A 20,300-nucleotide genomic window follows, 5' to 3' on the forward strand; every position below is an offset into this window, starting at 1 on the left:
ACATACTACCTAAAGGCCGGTGATGACCAGCCTTTTGCAGTCTTGCGTGCGCTACTTGTGTATCTGTGATTGGCGCCGCTGTATGATACACTGCAGCCGCTGCTGCCGGATGTTGCCTGCTACCACCCAATGTCGCAGACGATGGGGTTGCCTGTTCTTGCAGATTTTGTTGTATCTGTTTGTGAATATACGCTGGATGCTCGCCATCAATAACTGTCAAGGATGGATAGAACGGCAAGGTGCCATGTAGCATCTGACCGGTAAGCGGCATACCGAGACGTGCTGTAAACGCTGCCCGTACTTCCGCTTCTGAGACCGGTGCCAATTTTGTCCCACTCTGTGTAATAAAGAGCAATGTGCATCAATCAAACACTTAAACAGATTTTAACATTATCGTTATCTTATTATTTTAACGATACAAAATATATCCAGGAGAAAATATTTTTCTGCTATATCTGTTATTTCTTTGCAAAAGCGTTTGTAAAAAAATATCAGAAAAATTTGTTCGTAAATCACATTAGTAGATAAATTGATGAGAAAATTCAGACAAAATTGCAGAGAAAATGATTGGCAATATTGTAGAGAAATTGAAAGAGACATTTCTATGAGTGTACAAAGTTAGCATCTCTTTTTTTGAAAATTAAAATTTTGAAAGTTGTTCTAGATTCCAGGTTGTTCTAGCTTTGTACTATCTTGTTCCAAAGCAATATTGTTTTATTCCTAACAGTTCTTCAATAAAACAAAAAAAAAATTATTCTTTCAGCTGACACCCCTGTTTTAAAAAAATCACACAATTCCTTTGTGACAAATTGTTCTAGTTGTTCTTCCAAACATTATTCCAATTCCGTAAGTCAAACGGAAATCGTGGAAAATAAAAAAAAAGTTTTTCGACAAACGGATTCCCGAACGTATCCTTTCTTCCTTATTCCTTGGAAACTTTTTTGTTTTGAATAGTTCTAAGTCTACAAAATATACATAGTTTTATAATAAGAACCTCGTATCAGCTATCTTTCAATTCAAAAAATTCAATTTTTTTATCTTAATACTTAAGTAATTTAATAAGATCACCGGTGATCAATAAACCCTCTACAGTAAACCTGCGGTTTTATCAACCACAATCTCAGTTGTCGGCGGTTTGTAAATATTAATTAAATATTATACTAAAAATGTTAAAAATGAAAAAAGAGGAAATTTTACACAATTTATATATTTATTTTCTATGTTAAAATTTTTTAATTTACTTCTTTTATCACGTAAGCAGTACAATAAGATATTCTGAAAGCGAGATAACGATATGAACATGAATGAAAAGGATTTAGTAAACCAAAGAAATATTTTACACAATTAGTAGCGTTCAATTTATGTAATAGTAGATATTTTAAAATAAATTATTTTAATACAATCATAATAATATATTAATTAATAATATTGTGTAAAATATTTCTTTGGTTTTACAATACAAAGATAATTTGGTTTATCCTCCCCACATAACTGCTATAGAAACATAAAAATATTTTGTTTTTATATTCCTCTTTCTCTTTCAGAATATTGCATTGCACTGCTTACGTAATAAAATAAAGTTTTAAACAACAAACAATTAAGAAGAAAGCTACTGAAAGTTAGCGCAAATATAGGTGCACAATCAAAATTATTAACATTCTTATAATTATTTATTCATCTTAAGCAAAATAACAAAATCAAATAAACGTTTCGAGTTGCTTTAGAGTCATCTTCAGCGTATCAATGCAAGAAATAAAAAATTCTAGACGTCATCAGTCAAAAATAGGAAGCAGTCGAGTCACCAACGGTTTGCTAAATTTGTAGTGGCATCTTTACAAGTCTCGACCCGTTAATTTCTTTGCAATTTCATCACATATTTCTGCGCATTTTTTGGATAAAGTGGCCCATTTTTGGAACAAACAGCAAAGAAATTTGCAAGAAAATTTGCAGAGATATGTTTTCGCCTAAGACTCTACAAAGTTAATATAATAAATAATTTCAGTATCACAAATATTATATTTTTCATTATATTTATTTTACAATGTATAAATGTTTTGTTTCATTAAAAATATCACAATCTTTCGATCTTATCTTTCGTCTAGATTCCATAAGAAATCTAATATTACTTAATATTAACATTACCTTAAGAAGAATGTTATTACTCTTAGCAAATAAATAAAGTTCTATTTATGGGAAAATAAAAAAATAGAAAGAAAAGATGGAGAGAAGGAAAGAAGAGATGGTGAGGGAAGAAAGAGAAAGAGAATTTTATCTTTTATGACTCTTTGTATAAATTTTGGAAATTAGATGAGGAAGGAGAAGATGTTACAACAAGAATATTAAAATTTAAAGAATCAAAAAATGGCAAAAAAATATTTAAGAAAAATTAATTTAAGAAAATCTATAAGCGAACATAAATGAGAAGGAAAGCTATTTTTAAGTAACATGAACGATATACATTGAAGGAAACTGAATTAACGGATTACACTGTAACGGATTACACTGATAACTTTTTAGTTAATTCAGTTATCAGTTATTAAATCTATTATTAAGAAAGTTTTTGACAAATAGAGAAAATCATGTACTTGATCATTTGAGAAAAAATTATAAAATGGAATTTAAATAGTCGTATTCATACAAGAACGCAAATTGTAATCAAAGTAAATTAAAAAGATGCGAATTTCTAAGAAAAGAATATGCTTACCGAAGAGCTCGACGGTACGTGGGGTCTGCCCAATGAGATATTGGGCATGGACGGTGAACTGAAAAGCGAAAGGTCCGAAAGACTGCCTTGTTGACTGTTGCTAGTAAGACGTCCTCCATATGCCGGATTTTCACTTTCCTGCAATAAAACAGAATGAGATATCTCGTGCCAAATTTTACCGTGGCATATAATACTGATAGATTGTGACAACATGAACGGTATTGTCAAAGCTTACTTCTTGTATCGCTGTGTTGCTTCCAGCAGTAGGACTAGCTTGAGAATTATTCACGGTCGGAGGAGAGTTAGGCCCGGACTCAGGATTGCTGCCAGGGTCTGAAAAACGTACAATTAGTACGTTGGGATCCCCGAAAAAGATAGGGAAGGAACGGTGTCGTTTCGCAATAATAAGAATGTATGCGAAATAAATAGATGATTGCGCGTCCGAAAATCACATGCAAAATTTGCAACGTATTTGCAACGCGAGAACAAAAAAAAAAAAAAAAAAAACAGACGTACGACTTGATCGCCTTTTGAAAATAAACCGACTATTGATACTCGCTACGTGTACTTATATAAATTTCGACCAAACGATTCGCGACTCAAATGGCATAGTCCATTAAAAAATCTACCCAAAAGTGACTCTTTAGACGCCCTCGATCCGTCGCGTTGTTTGGAAGAATTTTGTCAGTGATGATTCACTCAAATACTCCCGAACAGTTTTTAGCGCTAATTTATGCATGTTAATCGGGAAATGGCTTCACACATGCTGTTACAGGAAAATAAATAGCAAACGTCAAAAACGCAACAGTCAGTTATACGAACAGTCGGGGTGCAGTAAAAGAAAATAAGAGTAAGAGAAAAATAAGTGTATATTATAATAATGTTGGCAAATGTTCGCGCAAAGGAAAATAGAGGAAATTCTCGTTTTAAAATATTTTAAAGTCGTTCTCTCAAAGAAAGTTTATGCATGTATGTGAAAGAGAGAGAAACGTACTTGCTAGTAACGACTTCCGCTTGAGGTGCGACGCCAGGCGGTCCTTTCGGCGTGCCATCAGGGGTGAATTTCTCGATGCTGCCATGTTCCTCTCCACGCGCTGTTTTAGTCGCACCTTCAGCAAGTTTGGCTCCGAGGCTGGCCAATTTTTTAGCCGGTTGTTAGTTGGTCATTGTCATACCGAAGAAAGGGGTAGTAGGAAGAGAGGAGATGGTAAACAAGAACGCGACGCGATATGACCCCATCATCTTATATTTCGCTTTTGCATTTGCTCGCTCGTATTATCAGTTTACCGACATGCACGTATTGCAAAAGAAGGACGCAAATAGAATTCCATAAGAAAATTTCGTGATACTCGTGCTTAAATAAAAAGCAAATAATCAATGTTTGCCATTATTTATATAAAATTATCTAAATATAGAAATAATTTTATCTTATCTTTATTCAGTTTTATCTACTTCTACTAAAATTTATATTATTTTTACTTTTATTTCAAATAAAAAAAGTGTTATCTTTACTAAATTATCTAACAATAAGTTAATGTAAACAACAACGAGTATTGTTTTTAGTTTCAACCTGTAAGTTACGATTTGTTCTAACAAGAAAACTTTTCAAAGTAATAACAGATTGCACAGATTAGAAAATAGTAGCGCAATGTAAAAATTGCCTTAAAACTAGTAGTTCAAAAATTTTTACAAGGAATTTTATCAGATTTACTATAATGTGAGTTATATATATACAGGGTGGACTATTTTAATCCATCCATGCAAATAACTTTGAAGGTATATGTGATAGCGAAAGATAACTCTTACAAAAGTTGTAGAGTTCAAAGGAGGCCAACCGTTGATGACCTTGAACTTGACCTTGAAGTCAATTTTCAAAGTCATTTTAAGATTAACAAGTGTTTTTTAAAATAGAAATCGGTATTTTTGATGCCAAATTTGGAAAAAGCACAAAATTTTGCGTAAAAAATATGTATCCAGGTTAGGGCCTAAAAGTGGACCATAGGGGACTTTTAGACAAAAACAAGTGATTTTATTTTAGCACTACTTTTAGCATTACTCAGGAACAACGACGTAGACTTACTTGTTAGTAGTTTTCTGTTCCCTTTGGGGTGCTTGATTAACGTGAGTTCTCTTACCTCTCACGATTCGAGGTGCTTGATTAACGTGAATCCCCTTGCCTCTCACGATTGTAGGTGCTTGATTAACGTAAGTTCTCTTACCTCTTACGAACGGGGTGTTTGTTCAATGAAAACCTGCTTTTGAACCAAATCTATAAATTTTGTTCAAAAACGTTACCATTAACCTCAATACATTTTTTGTATTGATTAAATCCTTTTTCGAAAATTGCAAACAGTTTTCAATATGATAGCCCGTGGTATGTTACTACATGCAATCCGAATACATTCAATCATATCTGCTCTTGTTGTTCGTTTACTTGTTTATAAACATTTTTTAAATAACCCAAAAAAAATCAGGTGAAGTCAAATCAGGTGATCGTGGGGGCCAATGAATTGGTCCATTCCATCTAATCCATCTTGAATTAAATCTGTTGTTCAGAAACGTAGTTACAATTCGTGCGCAATGAGCACCTGTCCCATCCAACTGTACCTACACATGTCTAACCTTGTCCGAAAGTCAACATCATCGAGTAGGTCAGGTAGTTCATCGCGCAACAACTGTAAAATGTTTTCCCCATTCACAATATTCTCGAAAAAATAAGGACCGATAAGGTAACTGTTGATAATTCCGCATCATACCTTCACACTTCAACGATGGTGATTATCTATTTTTCTATACCAATAAGAATTCACATCTGATCAGTAATAACAATTATACTTATTCAGTTCACCATTGTTTTTTAATATTGCTTCATCTGAAAACATAACATTATAAAAAAATCTCGCGTTATTTTCAAACATTTGTTCTGCCCATTGATAAAACAGCAGACGTACTCTCACATCTTCATCAGTGATAACCTGAGTAAAAATGATGTGATATGCATGATACTTTGCGGAAATTTGGAATGCATGTAGTAACATACCACGGGCTATCTTATTGAAAACTGTTCGCAATTTTCGAAAGAAGATTCAATCATGTATTAAGGTTAATGGTAACGTTTTTAAACAAAATTTATAGATTTGGTCCAAAAGCAGGTTTTCATTGAATAAACACCCCGTCTGTGAGAGGTAAGGGAACTTACGTTAATCAAGCACCTCGAATCGTGAGAGACAAGGGAACTCACGTTGATCAAGCACCCCAAAGGGAACAAAAAACTACTACGTCCACGTCGTTGTTCCTGAGTAATGCTAAAAGTAGAGCTAAAATGAAATCACTTGTTTTTGTCTAAAAGACCTCTATAGTCCACTTTTAGGCCCTAACACGGGTACATATTTTTCACGCAAAATTTTGTGCTTTTTCCAAATCCGGGATCATAAATATGGGTTTCTATTAAAAAAAAAACACTTGTTAATCTTAAAATGACTTTAAAAATCAACTTCAAGGTCATCAACGATTGGCCCCCTTTGAACCCTACAACTTTTGTAAGAATTATTTTTCGCTATCACCTGTACCTTCGGAGTTATTTGCGTGGATGGATTAAAATGGCCCACCCTGTGTGTGTGTGTGTGTGTGTGTGTGTGTGCGCGCGTACGTATGTAATTGTATACTAGCATTTTTCTTATCTACAATATATGCATATACAGATTGTTCCAAAATTGATGATAATAATTTTAATGACAAATTCTTTGGAAGATTTTAAAACAAAAGTTGTAATACCAAAATGTCTAGGTTATAATAATTATCAAATGGGAAGAATTTAAGATTACGAGTAACAGGGCTAGAATTTCGCGTGCTCAGGGATGCCAATATGCTCAAGGCGCACTAAATCGAATGCCTTTAATAATAATAAAATTATTGTAACAATACGTAATGAGTTTTATTAAGGAACTAATTATGTTTGTTTATAATCAATTTAATATAGTTAGATAAATAAGATTTGCACGTAATAGTTTAATAATTATGTCAATATTAATATGTCAAATATTAAAATTGTTCAAAATGTCAATCATTATCATTTATTTGATTTATACGGTAAAAGTCTTTATGTAAGATCGACCTACAAATACTTTTTTATCATTACTAGAGATTGGATATTAATAGAATATGCACATACGGATAATATCAACCTGCATAAATAGACATTTTTTCTGCGGAAACTAACTGTAAGTGATTTTTGCAGACTTTTGCATGCTGAACACGAATCTGTTGCTCAAACTTGACTATCATATTATAATTTTGAAAAAAATAACGTCAAAGAGGTACAAAACGACGATTTTGAGAGCTTTTATGGTGTTGTAGTACCCGCAGCAAAATTTCTTGTTTCAATTATATCTTGGAAATGAAAGATCGTAGCAAAATGGAATAAAATACATTTTAAAGCAAAAAATTCATACTTTTATGTAGCGTTAATGAAATTTAGAAAAAAGTTTTGCTACGAATACAATAATAAATGAAAATGAAAATCCTCAAAATCGTAGTTTCTTTACCTTTTTGGTGTTATTTTTCTCAAAATTGTAACGTGATAGCCAAGCTTGGACAACGGATTCGTGTTCAGCATGCAAAATTGTCTATAAAAAATCACTTACAATTAATCTCATTATATTCGCAAGAAAAAATGCCTATTTTCGCGGGCAGATTAATGTAATCGGTATGTGCATATTCAATTTACATTAATATCGAATCTGTAGCAATAAAAAAATGTTTTTATAGACCAATCTTACATAAAGACTTTTACCGTATAAATCAAATAAACAATAATGATGAACATTTTGACAATTTTGATATTTGACATCAATATCAACATAATTGTTAAACTATTATGTGCAAATATTTATCTGATTTTTATATTAAATTTATTATAAACAAAATTAGTTTCTTAATATAATTCTCTTATTGCATATTTTACATTAATTTTTATTATCATTATAAAGGCATTCGGTTCAGGGGAACACATTGCCATCCCTGTGAGCAAGTAAAACTCTAGTCTTGTCATTCGTAATCTTTAAACTGTTACCATTTAAAAATTATTATAACCTCGACATTTTGGTATTAAAATTTTCGTTTTAAAATCTCCCAAAAAATCTGTCATTAAAATTACTATCGTCAGTTTTGGTACATCCTGTATGTTAGACTGTCAAAAAAGTTTTTTTTTATCAGCCCGTAAGATTAAAAACTTCTATTTCATGTCAAAAAAACATTCATTAATTTAAAAAAAAAAAATTAATATTTAGAGATCGCTAGTGAACAATTTTTAAATCAAAATTTCTTTATTACGTGTTTAAAATGTCTTCCAAGGTTTAATCTGGGTTTTCACGTATGATACTGTTTGGTTTGTTCTTTAATTGCTGAATACAATATAATTATTTATTTAATTATACAATGTACACCTTAAAAAATTCTAGGCCAAAAAATGTGAAAAAATGATAAAATTTTAAGTTTAAGAACGATTTCAGCAGGGGTTCAGGATTTCAAATTGCTCATTACCGCTTTTAAATTATAGGTCTGTTTATTTAGAACAAGATTCAGTTAAAATTTTTTTCAGAATCTCCTACAGAGCCTTCAAAAGTAGCATTTAACTGAACTACAGTACGTTATTAAGGGGTTACCGTACACCTGGAGACACCAACAATAGCCATATATTAATGTATTTTTTTCTCGTATTAAAGATATCGAATCAGGGTTTGTATTATTATTTTATATATAGTTTCGTTAATAAAATTTAATTTTTTTATTAAAATAGTATTAAAAAATTAAAAGATTGTATTATTATTTTATATATAGTTTCGTTAATAAAATTTAATTTTTTTATTAAAATAGTATTAAAAAATTAAAAGATATCACGTTGGAATCAGGAGTATTAACTGCTGTAGCTGATTGTGGAATATATACAGCTCATCCAAAATACAAAAATGCAGTATATTTTTAAAATACACAGTTAAATCTAGTCTTTGTCGTAGCCAATTTTTAAAATTCACATTTATTACAAATTAGCGCTAATCTAAATTTAAGAATATAAATCATCATCTAAAATTAAATCAATATTTTGGCTATTAAAAAAAATTAGACCTAAAAAAAGAAAATTTCTTACAAAAAAGACTGCGTATTTTCATGATGAATGAATAGAAAAAAATCTGAATTCGATCTACCCATTCGTTCTCGAAATATTTTGTATATTGTTTTGAAAAACACGATTTTGAGAAAAACACGTTTAAAGTTTTCATCGGTTTACGTTTGATCCGGCATACGATTGTGTCTAAAACGCTATAACTTTTTTATTTTTGCACATTTCGAGTCAAAACTTTAGGAAAATGTTCATAAAATATCATACTATAAGAAAATGTAAAAATTGAAAAATCAAATTTTCCGATCCACCAAGGTGTATTAACTTCTTAAGGATAGAAAAAATTCTTTTACAAACTTTAAAATATACCGCTTTGTGGTCTTGACATTTTCAAATCAAATGCTAACTCCAGTCAGTTAAATATAACCATCAGATTTTTCCATCGTGTTAAAACAAAGTATATATCAAGATTTAACACGTAAATAATGATTTCTTTGAAACTTTATTTGTATTATTAACAAGATTTTTAATAGTTTATTATGAATTATTTCGATCATAAATTATGATTCCATTGAAATTTTCGTTTTTAGTTCTTATTTTAATTTATTAAAGTTAATTAAATCATATTTTCGTATTATGTAGTTAACTATTTTAATGAAAAAATTTTATTGTTAAATTGAGGTATTTGATTTGAGGAATAAACACAAATTTTAAAAATCGGCTATAACAAAGACTAAATTTAACTGTGTATTTTAAGAATAGACTGCATTTTTGTATTTTGGATAAATTGTATGGATTGTACAATGAGTACCGCAATCAGTTACAGCAGATAAATATACTAAATTCCAACGGCAATATCTTTTTAATTTTTCAATACTTTTTAATAAAAAATTACATTTTATTAAACAAAACTATATATAAAATAAACTATATATAAAATAACGATATATAAAATAAACTATATATAAAACAAATTCCAATTCGATACCTTTAATACGTTTGGAGAAAAAAAATTCATGAATACATGGCTATTGTTGGTGTCTCTAGGTGTATGGTAATCCCTTAAAAACGTACTATAGTCCAATTAAATGCTATTTTTAAAGGCCCTGTAGGAGATCCTGAAGAAAATATCAACTGAATCTTGTTATAAATGAACAGACCTATAATTTAAGAGTGGTAACGACTAATTTTAACCCCTGGAACCTTGCTAAAACCGACCTTGAACTCGAAATTTCATTTTTCACATTTTTTGGTCTGTATTTTTTAAGGCGTATATCGTAGAGTCAAATGATTGTGTCGTGTTCAGCGATCAAAAAACCATATTTAAAATCCTGGATTAAGCCCTAGAAGACGTTTTCGATTACGTTTTAAGGAAATAAAAAATTTGATTTAAAAAGTGTTCGCTAGCAACCTTTAAATCTTAATGTCTTTTTATAAAAATTTATGATTGTTCTTTTGATATAAAATAGAAGTTTTTGAGCTCAGAGGCCAATAGAAAAAAAAAACTTTTTCTTTTTTGACAGTCTAATTTTTGTATATATATGCGCGTGTGGTTGCGTGTGTACGTGTATCTTTGCCACTTTCACGGGCTTTATTTTATATAGCTTAATTTTGTTTTATTTTTATTAACAAGATGAATTGTAAGATTAAGCAGAAATAAATTAAAATATCACGTGATATGTAAAACAAACGGATATTCCCAAAAACTTATTGGGAATTTACCAATAATTAATTCAGATAAAACACGGCGTATCAAAAAAGTTCGCCCATTTTGGGCTATCCATATAGTAGTAATAATAGTAGCATTAAAGAAAGAATAGATTTAAATAATCTTTAAACCCCCCCTCCCGCCCCGAAGGTAGTTTTGATCTCCTAATAATGTTATTTTATTCGTTCGATGGTTCTGGTTCATCATCAACGCTGTTCAAGACGGCAAATATTACGTTATACTACAATATAGACATGGTATTGTATTTCATTAACAAGCCTGGACTGTATTCTAATTTTAAGAAATATTGGAATATATAAGATGTCTCATTTTAACATTCGCATAAAAATATCTCGTAAAGTATAAAAGATATAAGAAAATGTTTTAAACAAAAGTTGTAAGGTTCAAAAGAAAACATAAGAAGGTACCATTGGTTTAACCTTTGATAGTGCCACTAAGATCAGGTCAAGATCACATCAACTTTTTTTAAATAAAACATACTATTTTTTATTCCAGAAGCTAATAGCTGGTGTTAAGAACTTTCCGAGTTATAAGGCTTATAAGTTAAGGTATAATGTAACTTTCAAGCCTTGTAAGTATTTAATAAAGGTAAGTATTTAATAAAAGTAACTTACTTATACTATTTTGGCAAGTTCTTGACACCGACTATTAGCTTCTGGAATCAAAAATAGGACGTTTTATTCAAAAAAATTGATGTGACGTTCACCTGACCTGGTGCTATCGAAGATCAAACCAATGGTACTTTTTATGTCTTCCTTTGAACCTGACAACTTTTGCAAAATATTTCAATATTTTACCATATTCTTTATACTTTATAAGATATATCGATGCAAAAGTTAAAATGAGACACCCTGTATATGTATATCCAACATTTCTTAAAGCTTGAATACAGTCCAGACAAATTAACAAAACACGATACCTAGTCTATATTGTAGCAGAACGTAATATTTGTCGTATTAGATGAGCTGTCAAAAGAATAAAATGATATCATTAGGAGATCAGAACTACTTTTGATGGGAGTTTGAGGATCTAAATCTATATTTTTCTTAATGTTATCATTATTATTTACAAAATTATATATGATTGATAACTGGACGCGGATAGCCCAAAATCACTTATAAAAATGGGCAAACTTCTTTCTTGCCATGTGCATGTCAGCATGTGGATAATTCGTTTGAGCAAATTTTATTAAGGAAAATTATTCTTTCTTTACATTCTCAAATAAAATTATGATCAAAGAAAGCAAACATTGCGTTGACACATAAGCTGCTTTTCTGGGATTCAACTTGTTTTTCGAACATTAAAACACCATGCTTTATTAGACATTCTATTGACACACAAACTATCTATACGAAGTATGCATTAGTTAGTTGAAATATTTAGAAACAATTACCTGTCTTCCTAAGCGGAAAATCATCACCGAACTTCTGAAGCATTTGCGGCATCTGGTATGGATGCGCTGCATTCGTGGTGCTCGATGATTCCGATTGCGGTTGTAGCCTGGATGAAAAAAGTTTGAGATGTCATTATAATAAATCCTTAGTGTTTAGATAAAAAAACAGTCGATAGAAAACAAAGTACGTTGAAATAATATATCTGATTTATAATTCAATATTCTCAAATTTTTTAATTGTGAGTCAAAACTTTATATATTAAGTCGGTGCAAAGTTCTTGTCGATTTCTTTTGATACAATAAAAAAAATGATACAATATAAATTAATCGAAATAATTTCCATCATTGTTTTCCTGCAATTTTTTCCCATCTTTCCAGCAACATGCGAATATCATCGAACAAAGGAATTATCTATCGAGGCAATCCATTGATAGATTTATATTTGTATATCCGCGGCAATTGAGAAGCGATCATCAAATAAGCCATGCTGTATCGATGTGAATAAATGATGATCAAAAAGGACAATGTCTATTAAATAAGTCGGATGTGGAAGAACTTCCCATTCCAATTTCAATAATACTTCTTTGGTCTCGTTAGTAACATGTGATTTATTAATTATGAAAACCAAACTTTTATTTTTCATCAAACTTTAACTACCTTGTCTTGTCCTACTTATCTCTAAAGATAATATCAACTATAGTAAATAGCATATAAAGATTTACCTAGAGTATACGAATCGATATAGCTGATTAATAGGAGAGAAGAGGGTAATATAGCACCCATTTTTATTTTATTATATAACTTTGTTTATAATCAATATTTTATATTGAAATTTAAACGATTGTATTCAAAGTGTTATTTAACAGATTCTAAACTCAAAATAATGAAATATTTATTACTTAGGCCGTGATTTATAAAAATGTGACGCTCTGCATAATCGATAGAACAACAAAAATAGTGTTAATATGTCTAGCCAAAAAATAATTTTTAAAAAATTAGTTTAGTTTAGAAAAAAACACATGGTATTTTGTTACAAAATTATATATTTTTCATTTTCCATCGTTTACAATTTTCCTGATTTCAAATTTTTCAACGTTCAAAGACTTTAAAGATATTAAAGATTAAAATTAAAAATATTTTTTATCCCTGTTTAACATTAAACAACAAACATAAAATAATATCTCTGTTTCTAAGCATCGTCTTAGAGTAACAGTTGATTTATAAAAAAGAAATATTTCGATATAAAAATTTCGTTTAAAAAACTACATTAACAAAATCCTATGTTATTGTTTAACTCTGCATAACTCGAAATGTGTACAGACGAATAAAAAGTTAAATATCAAAAAAACACTCGAATGTACATACATTCGTGTAATAACTCTCAAGTTTAAAAACAACGAGGAAGTATGTGTAATCAAATACTAAAATGTATCTTAAAAAAATGCTCAAAAATAAAAATGCCTTATAATAATTGTTAGCTACTGTGTATTGGTATATTAGTGCCACTAAAAAACAGTGGCCTATTAATTAAATAATTCTATAAACAATTGTTAGAATTCATCACCTAATAACGAAGATAATGAGGATAGCCATAATATCCACAATAACCATATTACCCTATTCTCCTCTACAAAATTAAAAAAATGGTTCAAAGAGTATTCTGGTTTTCAGGTTAAAAAAATTAATTTTTTTTGCTTTTTTGAAAGCTTATAGTTTTAAGAATTAAAAAAAAAAACATTTTTTGATTAAAATAAAAATTGGCCAACATATACGGGACAATGCGTTGCACTGGATCGCTTGACCGACTCAAATTAATAGTATATACCAGTTAAATACCATAATAATCTAACAATCATTTGTCATTCCTCCAAATTTTTAAAAATATTCTAGAATGTTCTTTAATAAAGAATAGCATTTCCTTTCTCTCTGGGCGTCAGTTTTGTTTCGAGCATTATAGAAAATAGAGTACACAAAGATACATAAAAGCAAAGTAATTATCGTTAACTTTTTGGCAGTTAGCATCTTCAATAATGGATTTATGAATGTGCTCAAAATGACGGAGGTGACGATATAACCATTAACAACACAGCCTATAGTTTGATTGTTTCGCAAGACTATCTCAAGTATACGGATCATCGCGCATTAAGCTCTAAGGAACAAGAATTGCTATTCGAGGAGCCAGAATAGTACAAAATAAATTATTTGAAGAAGTTTTCTTGTATAACCTTGGATTAATAGCGAGTTCACAAGTTTTTAAACGTTATTGCAAAATGTTTCATAAAAACGTTTCATTAAAATATTTCATAAAACTTTAAAGTTCTTACGTTTTCGAACATGATAATCACGATTTAAAAAAAATCACTATGTATGTATGTTTTGTATGGTTTGATTGTCTTCTACTTTTATAGTTATAAAAACGTGCCATTATTGTCTGAATTAGAATCAAGTCTACATTGAGTTTTTTCGACAGATTTCTAACTATACTAGACTGCTGTCTTAGGTAGTGAGGAGTGAAGTAACCAATCAGTATTACCCGCATTGCAAATGGCCAATACTTCCGTTGAGTGAGATTGCGTATGAAATTCATACGTTTCGTAATTACGTTCGTATTGTGTTATGATGTGTGTTTATTAATAATGTTCAAAAATCAATTTACATTAAATTACACAATATTTTCGAATAGTAATAAATGTATACAAATTGAAAATTTTATGAAGTATCCTAGAATAAAATTGATAGTAGCTCTAGATGAAAACTATCGGAATATAAGGTGCTTTTCATATAAAAAATGTTACACTCAAAAAATAGCTAACCTCGTTAATAAAAGACATAAATTAAATAAAATGGTATTATTTAATCATATGTAGATTAAATAATATCGTTTTATTCAATTAGATTAAATAATCATCTAGATGTTAATTCAAAATTGTATCACTAATAGTAACTATAAATATATTATTGTTTATTGAACACATTTATAAATTTTATAATTTTAATAAATATGTTTATAATAATTCAAATTTGGTTACACTTTTTCTTTAAATAATATTTTGCATAAATAAATATTTTTTAAATAAATAATTTGGGTACTTTTAAATATAAACATTTACATTTTTATCTTTGTTTTAAATTATTCATATAGAAATAAAAATTTAATCTATAATATAGATTCTATATGAAAGTTGGCGCAAATGTCGGTGTCACAAATGGCGGCATATCCTATCCATGCTTCAATTTGCTTTACCCTACTATCTTGTAAGTTAGCGATCTAGTATAATTAGAAATCTGTTTTTTTCTATTCTTTAGAAAGTTAAATAAAAAGAAAAAATTAATAAAATTGAAATTGTTTTTCAAACTGTTGAAAAAATGCATGCAATATCAATTTTACTAGTTCAGATGAGAATTAAATCACTCATCAAGACAAATCCGCATTTTTTTTGTTTTCAGTAGATATGGCGCAGATAACTGCTAAAAAATAATAAAAAAAGTGCGTTTTATTGAAAAGTGAAAACAGCGAATATATTTAAAAAAGTGAGTAAAAAAAGAGCAAGAATCGAGCGGCACGCGGTAGCGCGCGGGGGGAAGAGTAAGGGGAATAGCGCTAAGATCATATGAATAGGCTAGTGGTCTTTGTCTAACGCACTTATTTGTCCTTGCTCTTCAATTTTAGCGCCACCAAATGCAAGATCTGTCATCTAGTGTTCCACAATAACTACTCTATTTACTATGGTTCAACTTCATTACATGAATAAATTTTCAGGTACGCAAATCTTTTATATTAGACTTCTAAGCCAAATTTTGGAAACTCTACGTTGCTTTTGCATATAATTTGCACCTCACAGTAATCTCATTGTGTAGAGAAGACTGTCAAATATTCATATAAAGCAAATATTGGCACATTTTGACAGCTCTAAATGCCATGTTGGACTAACAAAAAGATTAGATGAAAAACGATATAAATTTAACATTGTCAGCATATAGTCGATCACTTTGAGATACAATAACGTCTATACTTTAATTAAGGAGAAAGATTTTTTAATTTGTAAATGCGATTAGAAAAATGCCGTGCATAAAAATCAATCATTTTTAGGCGATAAAAGACATCTTTAGCATCCCTTTAAGGAATTTAATTCCTAGAGCCTCAAAACGATAGAATTCTATTGTTTTAAATCAAGTTTCTCTACTTGGACTCTATCGTTTTCTATCAATTTTTTTATCAGGGAAAGATAGACCTCGTAAAGTATTAGAGGTCTACGATTCCTTTCAACATATTTAACATTGTACTGAAGATGACTTCGTGATAAATCGAAACGTTTGCTGTCATATTTTTATGCAAGTAAAAACAAATTGTGATTGAATTTATGTAGAATTGATAAATTCACACTTATACTCAGCGCAGCTTTTTATATCTTTGCTTTAATTTATTATTGTTAATTTTAAATCTTACCAAGCCTATATTGTTATAATCTTCTATAATTTCAAATGTCGCGCATTTTTTCTAGCAGAACACACGTACAGCACATATTCACAGCTGCTTTTAGTTACTAATAGATATCCTAATCTCAAAAGACGCGACAAATTAATATCTCGTTTTGTAGGGCAGACGTTTATGCCAGATTCCTCTGTTTTGTCCAAAAACGTATCGAACCTTTTATCAATGGTGATGAGGCTGCTAGTAAACTGAATAATTAACTAAAATAGTAATTAATATTAGAAAATAATTGATTTTATATAATATATACAACATATACAATTTACAATTTGCATTAATATCTATGCATTATAAATTATGTGTTGTACATATTATATAATATATACAATTTGAGCTTTTCCTGAACGTGATGGGGGAGTGTGTTCGCCGGTACCTCTCCTATTTGATAGTAGTGACTGGAAACTTCAACGCCAAATCGGTAGCAAGGGGGACCTGCTAAAGACCTGGATGGCAAAACATGGTCTCCAGATTGCTAGCCGGAGAAGGAGAAGTACGTGTGTTCGAACGATTATCCAATTAAAGAGTAAAGGAAATTATGAAATCAGGATCGGATTATTTCTACATACTCATGGATCTAAGAATAACTCGCGAAAGAGAACTTCTCCTTTCACGGAGCTTGATAAAGGAATGGCCAAAGTGGTCTCTTGGGAAGCTGGATAGAGACACCCTGCTGGCCCTAGTCACGACGGGACTGTGGCTGGAAGACGGAGTGGATAATGTAGACGCTTGCATAGATAAAACAATAGGGGTTATAACTAGTGCCTGTGATGCCTCCATGCCACAATCTCGACCAGGAGAAAGACAGGCGCGGCATACTGGTAGACTGAGGAAATAGTCATTCTGCGGCGCTCCTCGGTCCGTACTAAACATGCAGGCCAACACGCGCATCGCGGAAAAAATGCGGCAAAAATCGAGGCGTACGAAAAATATAAAAAAACTCGAAATAAATTAAAACAAGCCATCAGGGTGTCCAAAATCATGGCCTGGAATGAACTAATTATCTCCTTAGACAGGAACCCCTGAGGAAGGCCGTATAGAATAGTTCTAAAATAGGCGATAAGCGGCTCTTCCCCATCGCGGAATGCCTGGACTCCGAGTTCCTCATAGAGGTAGTAAATAAACTATTCCCAATAAGAACTACGAGTATCCCCCTCCTCAAGAAGGATCCTCCTATTGAGTAAGAAGCTCGGGGTTATGGTTGCAGAGATGGCTACAACCGTTAAGAAATTCGGAAGTAAATCTACGGCGCCGGGTCCGGATAGGGTCCCTGGTGGTCAAGTTTAAGTCCTGGTTTTAGAAAAGATTGGGTTGCGACTAAAAGAAGCCTTCACGACTTAAGGACGGGCTGCTTCCCCTCCAGATGGACGAGGGCCAAATTGGTTTTTCTCAGGAAAGAAGAAAAGCCGGCTCACCTCCCGTTTGCACATGGACCCAACGCCCTGCTAAATGAGGCGGAAAAGATGTTTGAGAAAATTATTGTGTCCAGCCTCATTCGGGCACCTGTTCGGGTAGGGTGGGGGGGAGGAAGAATTCCAACCTTGTGAAGTGCAAGTATGAGTTCCGCGGAGAAAGATCAATAATGGATGCTTTTCTGTAATTGCGTGAAATCGTGGGGAGGGAGAAGGGGATGAGAGAGTCGCGCTGGCAGTGTTTCTTGACATTGTCAACGCTTTCGGCTCTCTTCCATGGAAGAAAATTAGGGAGGCAATAAAATATCACCGCCCTCCAAGTACCTTAGAGCCATAATCTGGGACAATTATCTCTGGGTTAAAAACACCCAATTCTTGAATGGGGGTAGATGAATGCGCAGGCGGAAATTGTCGTGTGGGGTTCTGCAAGGGTCAATCCTTGAACCACTCTTGAGGAACCTTATTTATGATGCCTCACCCACCTTCTCCCGGCAGCCACTTAGTCTACTATGCAGACAACACGCTGTTAGTGGCTGGGGAGTAGAACTGAAAAAGGTAAGTCGTGATGGCCAAAAAAATAGTGGATAACACATGCAATCGTGGATGCGGGGTTGGCTCTAAACAAGGCAGAAGCAATGTTCTTCTATAAAAAATTTTTATTAAAAAGAAAGTCATCTTCAACCTGCATCAAAGGTAGATCGGCTTTTGTGCAGGTGGGCTGGTACATGAAATACTTTGGGCTCACCCTGGATAAACTCTGGGTGTTCGAGGAGCATTTCAAGCAAATCTCCCTCAGGGCGAGTGGCATAGCGGGTGCACTGTCCCACTATTATCCAACTTCGGCGGCCCCAATAAAAAAGCAAGAAGATTGTACATGGACACCGTCCCTTTATGTTAGTAGGATCCTAATGGCCAGGTGGTTTTTGAGAGTCCTTGCCAGAGCGGCTCAGAGAAAAATGACTATCAGGATCACCTGTGTTTATAGGAAGGTGTTCTTTGCGACGTTTACGGCTCTGGCAGGAACTCCACCTATAGTTTTTGGCCTTAGAAAAGGCAAACGTCTATAAGGCAATTAAGCAAGTAAGAGAAGAGGATTTCTCTCTTATAACCGCCAGGGCCGTAATCCTGATTAAAAGAAAGAAAAAAAATCAACTCCTCCAGCTCTGACAGTCCAAGTTAGAAGGTTCAAAACTTAGGGTCTCATATGGGGTCGCTGAGACCATCCGGCCTCTTCTCCAAGAATGAATGGGGAGGATGTACAAAAGCCTATCCTACAAGATGACGCAGGTGCTCACGGGAAGGAAGCATTCATTTGGACACAGTACAATTGGATACAGCCAATCACAGCGGCTGATGCCTAGTAATTTTCTTGTGTCCAAACGCTGAGTGGTTCGTGTCCAATTGTATTGTGTCAAAATGGATGCTTCCCCTCGCGGGACACGGGTGCTTCGGTGAGTGCCTGCGTCATATAGAGAAAGAACCTGCCACCATTATAGTATGTCCAAGGATACGACTCAGCACACGCTCGGGGAATGCCCAGCGTGAGTTGAAAAGCGCCGGTCCCTGGCTCCGTTGGTGGATGGGGAACTAAACATCCAATCTCTTTTTAGGGTTATGCTAAGCAAGCGAGAAGACTGGAGTGCTGTCTTTTTCTGCGAAACCGTAAAATCGGAAGGAGAGGCAGAGAGAAGTAGGAGAAGGGAGGACCTCCGGGGTCCTGCACGACAAGAGATTTCGGGGCTCTGCAAGAGGCGTCATCCTATGCATCTTAGGGGATAAGTTCTTATTTTATCCTTGTGCTATTCGAAGAAAACGGAAGGAGGAGGAAGCGAGGATAAGGCTTGCGTGCTGCCCCTCCTACTCAATCTCCTTTCACTACTTATACTTCGCTGTCACTCGTGAGCAGCAGGCACGGAGGATTACAAATGGGGGCTGAGATTCTTCCAGGTCTTCCATGACAATCTTTGGGAACAGGATGACTGTGCGACAGTGCCTCGCACAGCCGCCACAATAGGTGAAAGCGATGAATGTCGCGGGTTCAGGGGTAGGCTGTGCTGAATGCCTCTGGCGAGTTTCGGCCTGCCCCTGTTGAACTTAATGGACACTCATGGGTGATTTTAGAGGTTAGGGTTATAGGGTAACAAAGCCATTTTATTTGATCTTGAAATGGACAACTGGGCAAAAAATTCGTCCTGTTTTTGTCTTGACTTCTATCTGTAGAGTTTCTTCCCAGTCCGAAATGGTTTCTTGAAACGATGTCGTTTCGATGTCAAAAATGTAAGTTGAAAATTTTAGAAATTTTCATTAATTTCAATGGATTTTTGACTCCAATTTCAAGTAATTTTTGACTTCATTTGACATCAAAACAACATCGTGTCAAAAAGTTATTTTGATGTTTTACGAGACCATCTCGTCAAGCACAAAAAAAATAATTTATTTTGTCTTTTTAAAGAAT

At 32.6% G+C, this 20,300-nt stretch overlaps 1 protein-coding gene across 8 annotated transcripts in view; it reads right to left on the minus strand.

Moving 5' to 3' along the window:
• The window catches only part of LOC105205743 (histone deacetylase 4), a 232,228-nt gene that overhangs the window by 53,019 nt on the left and 158,909 nt on the right, over positions 1-20,300 (minus strand). For 6 of the 8 annotated variants that reach the window (XM_039448566.1, XM_026139271.2, XM_026139273.2 and 3 more), the window contains 5 exons: positions 11,945-12,051; positions 3,699-3,836; positions 2,940-3,037; positions 2,705-2,842; positions 7-337 (listed from right to left, as the gene is read on the minus strand). In XM_039448566.1, coding sequence (XP_039304500.1) covers positions 7-337; positions 2,705-2,842; positions 2,940-3,037; positions 3,699-3,836; positions 11,945-12,051 — 812 coding nt within the window. The remainder of the gene's footprint in view (positions 1-6; positions 338-2,704; positions 2,843-2,939; positions 3,038-3,698; positions 3,837-11,944; positions 12,052-20,300) is intronic. The other 2 variants (XM_026139272.2, XM_039448576.1) reach the window with 2 other exon arrangements.

Source organism: Solenopsis invicta, chromosome 1, assembly GCF_016802725.1.
Source record: "Solenopsis invicta isolate M01_SB chromosome 1, UNIL_Sinv_3.0, whole genome shotgun sequence".
NCBI lineage: Eukaryota > Metazoa > Arthropoda > Insecta > Hymenoptera > Formicidae > Solenopsis > Solenopsis invicta.